The following is a 14031-nucleotide window of genomic DNA, read 5'->3' as shown; positions in this document are numbered from 1 at the left end:
ATAAATGCTGGAGATCCTTGACTAAAAATAAACTACACTCAAACTAAAAGCAATTAGATTGAATAGACAATGAAACTGAAAAATTTCAGTTCATAGCATTTTTTCAGCATCTGTTTCACATTCTTTTAATGGGTTGAGCTGATTATCATATATGATAATTCTCATATATGAGAATCCCCTTTCTAGTTTTGTGTTCCTGACATTTTGTAAATGTGTAAAGCCTTAGGAGAGCTTAAAGATTACTTAAACATATGAGCAAGGCTTACATAAAAAGAAAAGTATCTAATCTAATCCATAACTTCTTTTACCTGTTCAGTATTTGGGGTTATACGTACAGTGCTTGGAGGAAAAGTAGATATTTTCAGAGTTGGAGAATGGATTTCCTGTTGAGAAAAAAAGGGATGTTCAGAAACTGTTACTAAGTTGTGTCATTTGAATATCTTACCTTCTTTAGGTATAACTTCCTTTAATTTTATAATAACCCAGTTTGTCAGAAGAACTTCCAAAAAGCACAGTACTGAATTCCTTTGTCAGCTTTGCTAGTAAACTAAGGATAAAATAATTTCTTGAATAATTTCATAATAACACATTCTTCTTGTATTTCTAGGTTACATCCTTCTTTTCTTCTTGAGATCTCTGCTAATATATATCCCGATGTTATTATAGGTCTGTAATTTAACAAGATGCAAAACTTATCAACATAAAATACAAAATTTTCTAACCATGATAGAAAACTACCTTTGAAAACTCAACTAAGTCTACTGCCCTGAAAATGCAAATCAAAACTACAATGAGATATTACCTCATAACTGTCAGAATGGCTAAAATAAAAAACACAAGAAACAACATGTGTTGGCGAGGATGTGGAGAAAGGTGAGCCCTCTTATACTGTTGGTGGGAATGCAAACTGGTGCAGCTACTCTGGAAAATGGTATGGAGGTTCCTCATAAATTTAAAAATAGAACTGCCCAGTGATCCAGAATCAATCACACTACTGGATATTTATCAAAAAAATACAAAAATACTAATTCAAAGGGATACATGCACCCTTGTGTTTATAGCAGCATTATTTACAATCACCAAGATATGGAAGCAGCCCAGGGTCTACTGATTGACCAACAAATAAAGAAGATGTGGTATATATATACAATGGAATATTATTCAAAAATAAAAAGAATGAAATCTTGAAATTTGCAACAACATACATGGAGCTAAAGAGTATAATGCTAAGTGAGATGACAGTCAGAGAAAGGTAAATACTGTATGATTTCACTCATATGTGGAATGTAAGAAACAAAACAAATGAGTTGGCAGGGTTGGGGGAAGAGACAAACCAAGAAAGAGACTATTCACTATAGAGAACAACCTAATGGTTACTGGTTACTGGAGGGAAGGTAGGAGGGGGAATGGGTTAAATAGTTGATGAGGATTAAGGAGTACATATGTGATGAGCTGTGGGTGATGTATGGAATTTTTGAATCACTATATTGTACACCTGAAACTAATAGAACCCTGTGTGTTAACAAACTGGAATTAAAATAAAATCTTTAAAAAAAAGACTACTGCTCTGAGATTACTTCATTCTAACTTTTAATTATGGTTTGTCTGATCTGCTTCTGGTGAAATTTCAAAGACTAGGCTCTGATGTTAAAGGAAAATGGTCTATAAAAGTGATAGTACGATTTTTAATGATGATTAGATAAAAGTCACTTTATTGATTATGCTGACATTCTTTACATTTTTCCCAAATCAGCGAAACTGTTGCTTTATTAGTGTGCAAAGAGTTGATAGCATTAGTCAATCTCTTCATACATTACTATAACTTACAACCAATTGACAGAACTCCAGGATATATTTCCACAATAAAAACAATTCTTTCTTTCTTTTTTTTTTTTAGAACAAGGAGACTATTGAAAATCAGAATCACAGACTTGCAAGGGAAACACCGGCAGATTCATATGGAAGTATAGCTATAATGTAGGTGTAATGTGCTGTTCTTAAAACAAATTGCCAAATATTTTTCATGCTGTGGGGTTTTTTTTTTTGTTTTTCTTTTGGTTCACCTTATAACATTTTCATCCTCCCTTTCCGTGTTACATCAGCAGTAATACTGCAAGCTTAATACTTCAAGGCAGCCTTTGAATATGTTCTCAGATTTCCTGCTATAGCTGAGAATTTCTCAGACAAATGCAGAGAATTAAAGATTGTAGGCCAAACAGGTATGTGGTCTTCAGCTCAGGATAATGGTTATAAATACAACCAAGTACAGGTGGGTTTGGCCCACAGGGCCAAGAGGAGCAGGTAAGAAAGAGAAAGAGAGGGAAGAAAATAAAAGGTGTTTTTTATTTATGCAATAGTACATGAATACATGTGAACATAAAAATGTATACAGATGAAGTCAAAGATCTTCCCTTAATCATTCTCCCTTTATCCAAATCCCCTACCCAGAAATAACCATTATTATCTGGTATACCTTAACATAAATATGTATCTATAAATAATAATATTTATTATTTTTATTATTCTGCAGTACAAGTAAATATTTTTGTATTATAAATTAGATATGCCTATATAATTATAATTAAATTATAATTTACATAATTGTTTTGAGCCTTCATTATTAGAATTGGTTTAGGTAAATGTAGCTTTTCCCATTAAATGCTCATTTTTGCCGCATCTATAGGATGTCACACTATATTTTTTGTTTTTCAAGTTGTTGAACGTAATTCTACTGTTAGATTTGACTAGTTCTTATAATAGGAAGCTAGATATATGATTTTTTTTATTATTTATTATCAAAAGTAACTTTTGAGTGGCTGAAAACAAGAGATCCTCCCAAAAGTGTATGAAAGAATAACCCTGATTAAATAACTTAAACTTCTAAAAATCCAATCGTTTTTTCTTTTTTTTTTTTTGGTAGATAATATGATATATTTGCAGAGTGTATTCACAGGACTCCAAACTTGATAAAACATTGAATTTTTCTTTAATATTCATATTCAATTTTCTAGGAAGGCCCTACTTTTTTTGATTAAATATTAAGCATAGTATTGAGTTTTTTATTCTGTGGCTCATATGTGCTAAATACATAACTATTATCTTACAGGCAGCTTTCTTTAGGTAGAATTCTCATAAAAAATAATTTTGTTTATAATTAGGTGGGCTCAGCCTTATTATAAAATCCAGACTGCTTTTCCCACACTCTCTAAGGTAATGGTTTTCAACTTTGTAAAATTGTATCAGTCCTCTTCCTCCTTTCCTTTTTTTTCCTTCTCCTTTTATAAAGCACATATGGCATTACCAATTTTAATATCAGAGTGGATTAAAATCAGTCTGCTTTTTGGGATAATTTCACTACATCACCTGAAATAATTGTCCATACCTTGGTATACCCAAATCAGAGCTGGGAAGCTCTAGTTTTCCTAGAGAGAATTAATAAAACTGCATTTTATTTCTGTTTGTTAAAAAGCAATGTTTTTCAGAATTAACAAATCATATAGAATGCAAATAGCTACAATTTCTCAGTTACTTACCTTAGTGAAAGCGCTTACAAGTAGCTCAGTGAAGGGTAGAAAGGAGAGAAAGCAGAAGCTGGAGAGGTGTTATTCTCCTTTAGGTAGAAGAAAAATCTTAAAAATTTAAGACATACTCTGAATTCCAGGATTATTTCAGGGCAAGGCCTTGAAAATTTGAACAGAAACTCTTTTTGTTCATATATATGTTTGTATGTATATTTATTTATTTATTTATACTTTCTATTCTGATAATAGAATATTAGAAGGGGGAAATCTGCCAAATGATTTGCTGTAAGGGTAATCATCAAATGACTTGTTGAAACCAAAAAAATATAAACTTGTTTATACTGAACATACTTTAGTATTGAACTAAGGCTAATCAAGGTTGATAGTTGATATAGTGAAACTATCAAGAGCTGATTTCTAAACCAGGACATTTATTAACTAGCTGTTTTAACTTGGCCAGGCTATTTTGACATATCTGCATCTCAATTTCTTTATTTGTACAACAGAAAAATAATGCACAATGCCTATTTTTATGTGTACACTGTACAATTTATACAATGGATGTAATAATGTTTTTCTACTTAATTTCTTAAATTCCAGTGGGTAAATAATGTATGTAAAAGAATTTTGAAAAATAGAAATACCATCTGTTACTGTGAGGCATTATTTTTACTGGATTGGTTACATGTATAATTAATTTGTTCAATACTTGTTATGTAATAGTATTGGAAGAGATATAAAGCATAGATAGATACACTCTCTGTTCTCACCAGGCGTATAATTATTTAAGGAGTAAAAACTGTTAGTGTAAATAATAATAGATTATTATAAAAGCTATGAAGAGCTTAGTATGAGTGTTTTGAGGGCTAAGAGATGAGTTCAGCCTGGGACAATTTAAGATTTCATCACAAGGTTATACCTGAGGAAAGTTTTGAAAAATTGGTTTAATTTCAGCTCATCTAGATTGGTGAGGATGGGGAAATAAGACATTTTGGGTGTAAGAGCAACAGTGAAAAAGGCATATTTATGGAACTTCAGGGCCTATATTTAGAGAACAACAGTTTACATTTTGGCTGAAATAGAATATTAGAAGGGGAGTTCCAGGAATTAAGGTCCCTAGAAGCCAGATAATGAAGGGATCTGAAAGTCAGACTAAGAAATTTATAAATACTGAGGGTTATTGATGGTTTCTTCAGCAGAAGAGTGATATGAGGTATTTGTAGGGAATTTAAGCAACTTTTCTAGATAACATGGTCTTAGATTTAATATGTTTGTGAATATTTTAAAATAATTTTGGCTGAGTACTGAGCAGTAGTAGTAGTTTTTTATGAGGGAATCTTTGGGCACACAACTGATACACTAAAACAATTATAAGGTAACTGAGCAAGATTCAGTAAATAAAGTCGCTTTACCCAGACAGATTTTAAGTAGCAGGGGAAGTAAAGGAGATATCTTTATAAGCAGACTACTAATTAGCAGCTTCAAAGTAATTTGCTTAAAAGAAGCAACACAACAAGATCCCAGGGAAATAATGTGATGACAGATCAGAATCACTAACCCTTCTACATCATTTGCCTTAATAAGTAATGGTAAATATTTGTTCATAGTGGAAAAAGGCATAAATCAAATATAAACAACTCAAGTCCAGATTCTTAATGTGACCCAAGGACTAAAACAGAAACTAACTGGCCTATTAAGTAGCTTCCTAATACTTACTTTATGTGTTTTTCACTTTTTTAAAGAAGGAATTTGTGCCCTACTTTCCATTTTCTGTTCAAAGAGAAGGCATTGAAGAGTGAAAATCACAAATAATCATAACCATATATCTTTATTAATGCCATTGCTTAAAGCCACATTCAGGCATTTTGCAAACCATAATCACAAAGGGCAAAGGAAGAGGAAATGAAAGAAAGAGGGAAGAGGAGAAGGGAGAGGGGAGAAGGCAAAAGGAAGATGGGAGAAAGAGCAGGAGAATTTCCAGTTCCATCCCATTGCCCAAAATATTTATTTTGGTTTATCTTTGATTTTTGATTTTTAAAGATTTTGATTTCTAAAAATCTTAACCCTCAGTTAGTGTACAGTCTATAGTGGAGGGGAGGAAGGACCACATCTGTAATATATTACTCAGTATTATAAGTACATTACACAAAAAACAAAAAAAAAAAAACCAGACACACACACAAAAAACAAAAACAAAACAAAAAAAATAAGTACATTACAGTTAAATAGTAAAAAGTGATACTATCTAGGAGAACACATTTGAGATGGAGGTGGGAATGGAGTACTACATTGAGGAGAGGGTAAGAAGATTCAGTACTGGATGTGTCTTTAAGAAGAAAATTTTCCAGATGTATTTTAAGGGTTAAGTAGGATTCCAGAGAAGATGTGAGGGAAGTGTGGCTGTTGCCAGTGTGGGGAATGAAATGAACAAAGGCAGGGGTGGAAGAGAGGCAAAATGCTGAGTTTCTTCAAGAAACAGCAGTAGAGTGTGTCCAGGACACAAGGTGGGAGGAAGTGGGTAGTGGGAAGTGACATAGTAAAAGTAGAATAGGACTATTCTTTTTTTAAAAAAGATTTTATTTATTTATTTTACAAAGATCACAAGTAGGCAGAGAGGCAGGCAGAGAGAGAGAGAGAGAGGAAGGGAAGCAGGCCCCCCGCTGAGCAGAGAGCCTGATGCAGGGCTTAATCCCAGGACCCTGGGATCATGACCTGAGCCAAAAGCTTTAACCCACTGAGCCACCCAGGCACCCCTAGAATAGTGCTATTCTAAGGAGACACTTTGATGTCCTCGAGGTGAGGAGTTTGAACCTACCTTTGGAACTTGATAATTAAAGTTTTTGAAAAAATTCTGTACCACAAAGTAAATGACATTTTATTGCTGAGATTATTAATCCCACATCAAAGTAAAAATTGATTTTATTTCTTCATAATATTTCTATCAAAGTTCTCCTGAAGCACTGATGAATTTTTAACAACTAAAAATTAATCAACTTATTACCCAGCGCTAGAGCCTTATATATTTTGATACAAAACAATCAATACAATTTATGAGAAAAATATTTTTTAAAAAAGAATTCTGAATAACAGCAAAAAATGTCTGCCTTCTTGATAAATTACAAATTGTTAACACATTGAAATGTTCATTACATTATTATCTAGGCCTTGGTTTGTGTCAAAAGATTTTAAGTCATTCATAAATAGAAGCATATACATGATCATGAAGTAAAAATAAGAAACAGGTATCAGAGATGTTATTGTGTAAAATAAGTAAGAGTCGAATGTGTAGACCAAAATATATAGCATAGCATGGGGGTTACAAGCATTGACCTACAACCAGACTGCTAGATTTAAATACTAGTTCTATCACATACTAGCTATATGAACTTCAGTAAGTCATATAACATCTCTGTGCTTCAGTTATCACATCTGTAAAGATGAGAATGATATTTGGACTTTACTTACTAAAGTTTAAAATTAATTCAGTGGATTAAGGAAAATAGGAAGTTCCAGAGAGGTTATAAAAAATAGATCTTGTTCCTAAAAGAAATAAAGATGCATTTTGATTGAGGATGGTCATTTTTTATCTTTTTCCTCTTCTTAACCATTTGCTTTGCCAAAAAGTGAGGTTCTGGGAAAATCATATAGACAAACAGAAGGATAGATTACATACATAACAATGTTTTATTTAGGTTTATGAATTTCTTTTTTAAAGGTTTATGAATTTAATTCTATTTCTCCTAAAATAGTCACTCTACACTTTACTTTGAGAGTTTGTAGCTTCATTTTTTATTTCATTTTTATCTATCCATTATAGCTGATCATGTAAATTGGAAGCACTTTGTACCACCATAAATTTCCTTGAATGTGATGATCTTAGAGGTAATTCTGTCTTCAAATGTGTAGCCTGGCTGTATAGATTTGCAGTGTCCAGTAGAACACTTTGCAATGGTGGAAATGTTCTACATTTGTGTTGTCTGATATAGTAACCATCAGCTACATATGTCTGTTGAACAGTTAAAATGTGCCTGGTTCAATGAGGAACTGAATATTTAATTTTATTTGATTTTGATTAATTTAGATATAAATGGAAAGCCTCATGATATCCTATTAGAACTGTAGCTCTAGAGGAAACATTAAGAGGCAGATAGCAAACAAGTTTTAATGCCCAGTGTCTTTGCATTTTAAAAAGAAAAAAGTAAGCACAAACTAAAAAAACTCCATCTCAAATATTAAGGTTCAAGTTCAAAGACTCTAAGAGCATGGGAACTTCCAAATTACTCTTTCTAAGGGAGTCTTATGCCAGTAAACATTATAAATATATTCCTGCCATTCCAGTCTTTTGATCATATACCATGAGTTTTAGAAAATTGCTCTAATGGTTTTCTTCATCAGTCTTTCTTAGCTAATAGAACCTTAATAAGCCTTTCAAGCATACGTAATCTTTCCAGTATTAAAAGAAGTCTTACTTTATAGCCTATTCATTCATTATCTATTAGCCTATTTTGTCTGTGCAACTAGGGACTTTTGTTGGCCATATTTTCACAGCAGTGGTAAAAATGGAAAGAATCAGCGAGTGTCCAGACAGTGTATTCAACACCTTCACATATTATCTCATTTAATGCTCACTAAAACCCTGAAGGAAGGTATCATTGTTCCCATTTTAAAATTGAGGACACTGAGGTCCTGAGAGGTCAAAATGTATTCTAGGTTCTATGACACTAATACTATGCGTCAGACACTATGCTGTGTGTTTTCCATCACGTATTATCAAATTTGACTCTAACAATGATCCTATGAATTAGGTGTTATTGTCTCATTTTACCAATTAAGCAACTGAGACCTATAACTAGCATGTCCCTGAACCAGGAATTAAATCCAGGACATTTAAAACATAAACCTACACTCTTAGCCACTACACTAGACTGTTTCATAGTTTGGGTCTGCTAAAGTCTACCTCATCACTGCTCATTTATTATTTGCAGCTCTCTATGAGCTATTCCCCATAGATTCATTTGTATGGGAATTTTCTCTGCACAGTGTTTTCTGTGACTCATCTTTATACTCTGCAAAATATGAACCTCTGCAGCCAACACCTATTATCTTTCATTTACTATTGATAACTTATCAAAGAATTCAAGTCTTTGGTGCAATAAATACGGGAGAAATGGCAAGATTGCTGGGAATGAGAATTAGGCAATAGAGATTACATACACAATATAGGACTTTGTTCTCTAAATATTTGGAAGCTTGTTGAAATGAATATGGAACTTGCATGCTGTCTAATTTGAACTTTAAAACTTTGAAAAACTAATAAATAATATAATGTTCCAAGACAGAGTCTTAAAATGACTGAGAATCACCAAAAGTAATAATAGTGACTTAGGAACAGTTTAGGACCAATAGTTTCAAAAGAGACAATATCTTGGGGTGCCTGGGTGGCTCAGTGGGTTAAAGCCTCTGCCTTTGGCTCAGGTCATGATCCCAGGGTCCTGTGACTGAGCCCCAGGTCGGGCTCTCTGCTCAGCAGGGAGCCTGCTTCCTTCTCTCTCTTTCTCTCTGTCTGCCTCTTAGTCTACTTGTGATCTCTGTCAAATAAATAATTAAAAATCTTTAAAAAGAGGCAATATCTTTAAATACCAACTGACATTTATGCTGACAGAATTTGCCAAGGCAAACTGCTATTCGAATACATTCTCTGAATAGTTTAAAAGATGTTTTTGTTAAAACTTTTCGAAATCAATAACATGGTTAAGTACCTGCCTTAGGTTATTGTTCAGTGTTGTTCTGAACTTTGTACAGGAAGAAACATAAATTATACTGATTTTCTTAGATGAAACAAACACTTCCTTGATTTAGGATAAAATCTGTAACTCTATTCTCATGTTAAGAAAGCAATAGAATCAATGAAACAAGATGGAATTGGGAGGGAGACAAACTATAAGTGACTTTAATCTCACAAAACAAACTGAGGGCTGCTGGGGGGAGGGGGTTTGGGAGAAGGGGGTGGGATTATGGACATTGAGGAGGGTATGTGTTTTGGTGAGTGCTGTGAAGTGTGTTGAAGTGTGTAAACCTGGTGATTCACAGACCTGTACCCCTGGGGATAAAAATATATGTTTATAAAAAATAAAAAAAAAAGAAAGCAATAGAATGTACTAGAAATAGAACTTCTTCCCCTCATTTCTTTCCTCCAAAAGAAATTTCTCATTTAAGAGACTCATTCTTTCTCTTTTCCTGAAGGAAACTAGGAGAGAAAATAAGTATACAGTCTCTTTGCAGTACATGCTTTTTGACTTTAGAAGTATATAGGGTGCCTGGGTGGCTCAATAAGTTTAGTGTCAATTTTCAGCTCAGGTCATGATCTTAGGTCCTGGGACTGAGCTCTGCATTGGGCTCCCTACTCAGCAGGAAGCCTGCTTCTCTTTCCCCCATTCCCCCTGCTTGTGCTCTCTCTTTTCCTTTGTCAAATAAATAAATAAATAAAATCTTAAAAATAAAATAAAATAAAACAAAAATAAAAACTGAAAGTACATATGCTCTGTTGGAGATTTTTTAAAAAAGAAGTAGCTTCTGGTGTAAAAAAAAAACGTTAGCTCAAATGCACTTATTTAAAAAAGTTTTCACTTTTAAATGGGGTTTAACAAACAAAAAGCAGAATCAGACATAAATACAAGGAACAAATTAATGGTTGCAAGAGGGAAGAGGTGTGAAGGTATAGACAAAATGCGTAAAGGGGAGTGGGAGATACAGGCTCCCAGTTATAGAATGAATAAGTCACTGGAATAAAAGGCACAGCATAGGAGTTAAGGTCAATGATATTGTAATAACATTGTATGGGGGCAGATTGTAGCTGTATTGTGGTGAGCACAGCATAATGTATGGAGAACTTGAGTTACTATTAGTATGCCTGAAACTAATGGAACATTGTGTGTCAACTATAGTCAAATAACAAAAATTAAATAAAAATAAATGGCAAATCTCCCAGTTGTTTTACCATGAATTGTCAAGAAAAGAAATTTGGATCACAGCAGTTAAAGGACCAGTTCACCTCCTTTCCCCTTGCCCTATCTCCCTTTCTCACCTTGTCTATCACACACACACAAACACACAGAGCTTGTGAATGTCACGGCCTGAAAACAGGCCCAGCAATTTATCAAACCTCCCTTAAACAAGACACAATTGGCATGGGCATTTTTACTCAGCAATTAGTTGCATTCACGATTTCTATAGCTTTTAACTGCAAGCATAAAAGGGCTGACCGAAGCTGAAAACATGGGCCTCTTTATCCTATGACCTCATTCGTTTTTCTACAACCTACTTCCCTGAACAATCATTGACTTTTAGTGACCACACCCTTGAACAACAATTTATCAAAGCAACACACTCCTCCCTGCAGAACAGGAAATTTTTCTGATAGTGTATAGGAATCTGGCACAGCAAAGGAGCTATCCACAATCTTTGTAACCAAAGAAAAGGGGAAAAAAATCATGTAAACAAAGATAAACCCAAGCTGAGTAATTGTTGATAGCAGAGCCTGTCAATAACACACATAAAAGCACATTCTCCCCAGCTGCTTTCTAGAGTTAAATTTGGTTGTAAGTTTTAACTTCAAAAGAATGGTAACCCACATGACACACAGATTATAAGATCCTTTCTTTAAATAAAACTTGTTTTGTTCAATAAAATACTAATGCCCAAAGCACAAAATAATATTTAAAAATGAAATATAGACATATGGAACACTTACAGACCAGGTCCCGCACATCTATCCTCAAAGTCGACTCTCCCTGGGATAAGGCAGTGGTTATTTATCCAAATAATCACAGTGCTTTCTATGTAATAGGCACTTAATAAACATTAAATTCAATGAAGGCTGCTATTAAAAATATTTTATTTTGATTCAATTCTCTCTCAAACAACAGAATTCCTTTGCATACGTGGAAAATATCTTGAACTTCATGAAAAGCTTAATTGGTGGGTGGGAAATATATATGTTGAGTGATTTTACATCGATGGTATTCATTAAGGCAGTATTTCATTTTGAGTTAATGATGGTAGGTTAATATTTAAGCTTTTTAAAAGGCTGAGTGGTAAGTTGTTTTATGTAGTTTCTAGAACTTCATTTATTTATAAGACTGCTTTTAGTTTTAAAAATGCATCCATGCCCTTGATTACCTCATGTTTAATTTTACCTATCTATATGGATAAACCTGGTAATTTTAATCCTAGAATTAATTTAGGCAATTTCACCAGCAACTATTTTCTACATTCAATTTTCTCTGATCTAGCAATCAGATAAAATAATAACTGAGAGAATAATAAAATGTATCTATTAATTATAGACAAGAAACAAAGCAACAGTATATCTGGAGAAATTTAAAATATGTTTGTATTTATAAATACCAGTGTAGTGCACAAGAAGGCCATAAAGGAAAAAACATACTAAAAAGCCAGAAGAAATAGGGGCACCTGGGTGGCTCATTTAAGCCTCTGCCTTCAATTCAGGTCATGGTCTCAGGGTCCTGGGATCAAGCCTGCTTCTAGCCCCCATGGGGGGGTCTTTGGTCAGCAGGGAGCCTGCTTCCCCCTCTTTCTCTGCCTGCTGCTCTGCCTACTTGTGATCTCTCTCTCTCTGTCAAATAAATAGATAAAATCTTCAAAAAAAAAAAAAAGCCAGAAATAGAAAATATTGAAGTGCTGCAAAAAACATTTAGTTAAATCTAAAATGTCTACTATATGAGCTAAAATTAAGATCAGGAAACAAAGAAAAGTGACACCAATTTCAGTTTCTCAAAGGGAACATATTGTACTACTGAAAATTATAGATTTTTTATATTTCATTTTATTTTATTTTATGTAGGCTCCATGCCCATCATGGGGCTTGAACTCAGTCTTGAGATCAAGAGTCTCAAGACTCAAGACCTGACTGAGGCAGCCAGGTGCCCCAGTTATGCATATTTTTAAATCTTATGAATTATCTGAATGTTATCTAAACACCAAAATGCTAACAGACAAAGTAAGAGGTTGACTGACTTTATGATAACCAACAATTGATTATACTACACGTTTTACTACCTGCAAGGATCACAAGCTCGAGCATCAGAATAGTTGCTACATACCAACTCAAAATGTTTCTAAAATATGTCATATTAAAGAGAGACTTTATTAAAACATAAAAAAAAACGAACAAAAAGGGTTTTGAGTAATATGTACTATTTGCTTGTGCCTCTCATGGTATATAATAAAGCTGCTGCCTCATCTTACCCATTACATTAACATGAAGGTAATTTCAGATCAAATCTAAGTTTTACTTTACACAATACCATCCTGCCAAGAAACAAGAAGAAAGAAAAATAAAATAGAAGAGTTTCTTCATCACATTATTTGTGACAACTATCTCAAAGCTTTCTTGCCAAATTATCTTTTAGTGGATTTGTGAATGCCCTTTGATATCTAACTCAGTTTGAAATTTTATAGTCAAATTTTCTTTCTTCTTGTTTCACTAAGGGAATGAAGCTTCTTGGTTTGTCCTTCACTATACATCACCTATCTCATCTTCACACAGCCCTTATTTTTCTTTCTTTCCAATTATAACTTCAGACTTCAGAACACTCCATTCCAATCTCATATCCCAGTTTTTGTGGCCATATTTTCTGTGCCTAGGGTTCTTTATAAACTCCTCTATGGGGAACTGTGTCCCAGGATGGAGATAGTTTTATAAGGATCACTTTAATAATTATCAGGTAGAAAGAAGAAAAAGCCATGTAAAAATCTTGATCAGCTTGGTCCTGAGATGACTAAAAAAAGAAAGTTGAACTAAATACAATAGAATACAGGGCTCCTAAAACTTGCTCTGTAGTCAGTATTTGTAACTTGTTAAATTTATGCTGTTAAATTTTTATCTGTCTTTATTAGCAAGATGACAAGAAAATAGGTTGTTTTTAAATAACTATTACAGTTAGGGTGATTTTAACATTTCTATAATAACGGTAACTAGGTTTTGTATTGTTTTGGAGCTACTAAGGAACATAGATGTCACCCACTTTACTGTTTATTAACAACCTAATACTATATATTGGAATGTACATTCACATAATTATTTATCAGTTATGCAAAGCAGTATTTTTTCCCTTTGTATTTTTCTTTCCTTTGACTTCAATACAGGTGGAGGGTTTTTTGTTTGTTTTTTGTTGTTTTTGTTTTGTTTTGTTTTGTTTTTTTCAGTTAGGAAATTAATGACAGTAAATCCTAGATTTTTTCTTCATATTTTTTCTCTCAAATTAAGCTAAGCATGAAATATCTGTAAAATTGTGGCCTTTTTATCTCTGTCTTTAAAAATTCTTTTAAAATAGTTTTATTACATACTTTAGAAATTTTGCTTCATATCCTATTTTAAATTGTGGTTTTGGGAAAAATAACCCATATTATTCCAGGTTGGTAAAATAATGGAACATCAGATAATATCATCGCAATGGTTACTTTTTTAATTCTTTACAGTCTAAATTTT

At 33.2% G+C, this 14031-nt stretch overlaps 1 protein-coding gene across 5 annotated transcripts in view; it reads right to left on the bottom strand.

Annotated features, from left to right (window-relative positions):
* Positions 1-14031, bottom strand: part of POF1B (POF1B actin binding protein) — a gene marked incomplete at its 3' end in the record, with an annotated part of 113429 nt that overhangs the window by 98011 nt on the left and 1387 nt on the right. For 3 of the 5 annotated variants that reach the window (XM_082715975.1, XM_082715977.1, XM_082715974.1), the window contains exon 3: positions 309-383. In XM_082715975.1, the coding sequence (XP_082572101.1) occupies positions 309-383 (75 nt within the window). The remainder of the gene's footprint in view (positions 1-308; positions 384-14031) is intronic. The other 2 variants (XM_082715976.1, XM_082715978.1) reach the window with 1 other exon arrangement.

The sequence above is a fragment of the Mustela nivalis genome (genome assembly GCF_964662115.1).
Source record: "Mustela nivalis genome assembly, chromosome: X".
Lineage (NCBI taxonomy): Eukaryota > Metazoa > Chordata > Mammalia > Carnivora > Mustelidae > Mustela > Mustela nivalis.
The sequence above is the reverse complement of the archived record's forward strand: the minus strand, read 5'-3'. Positions and strand labels throughout refer to the sequence as shown.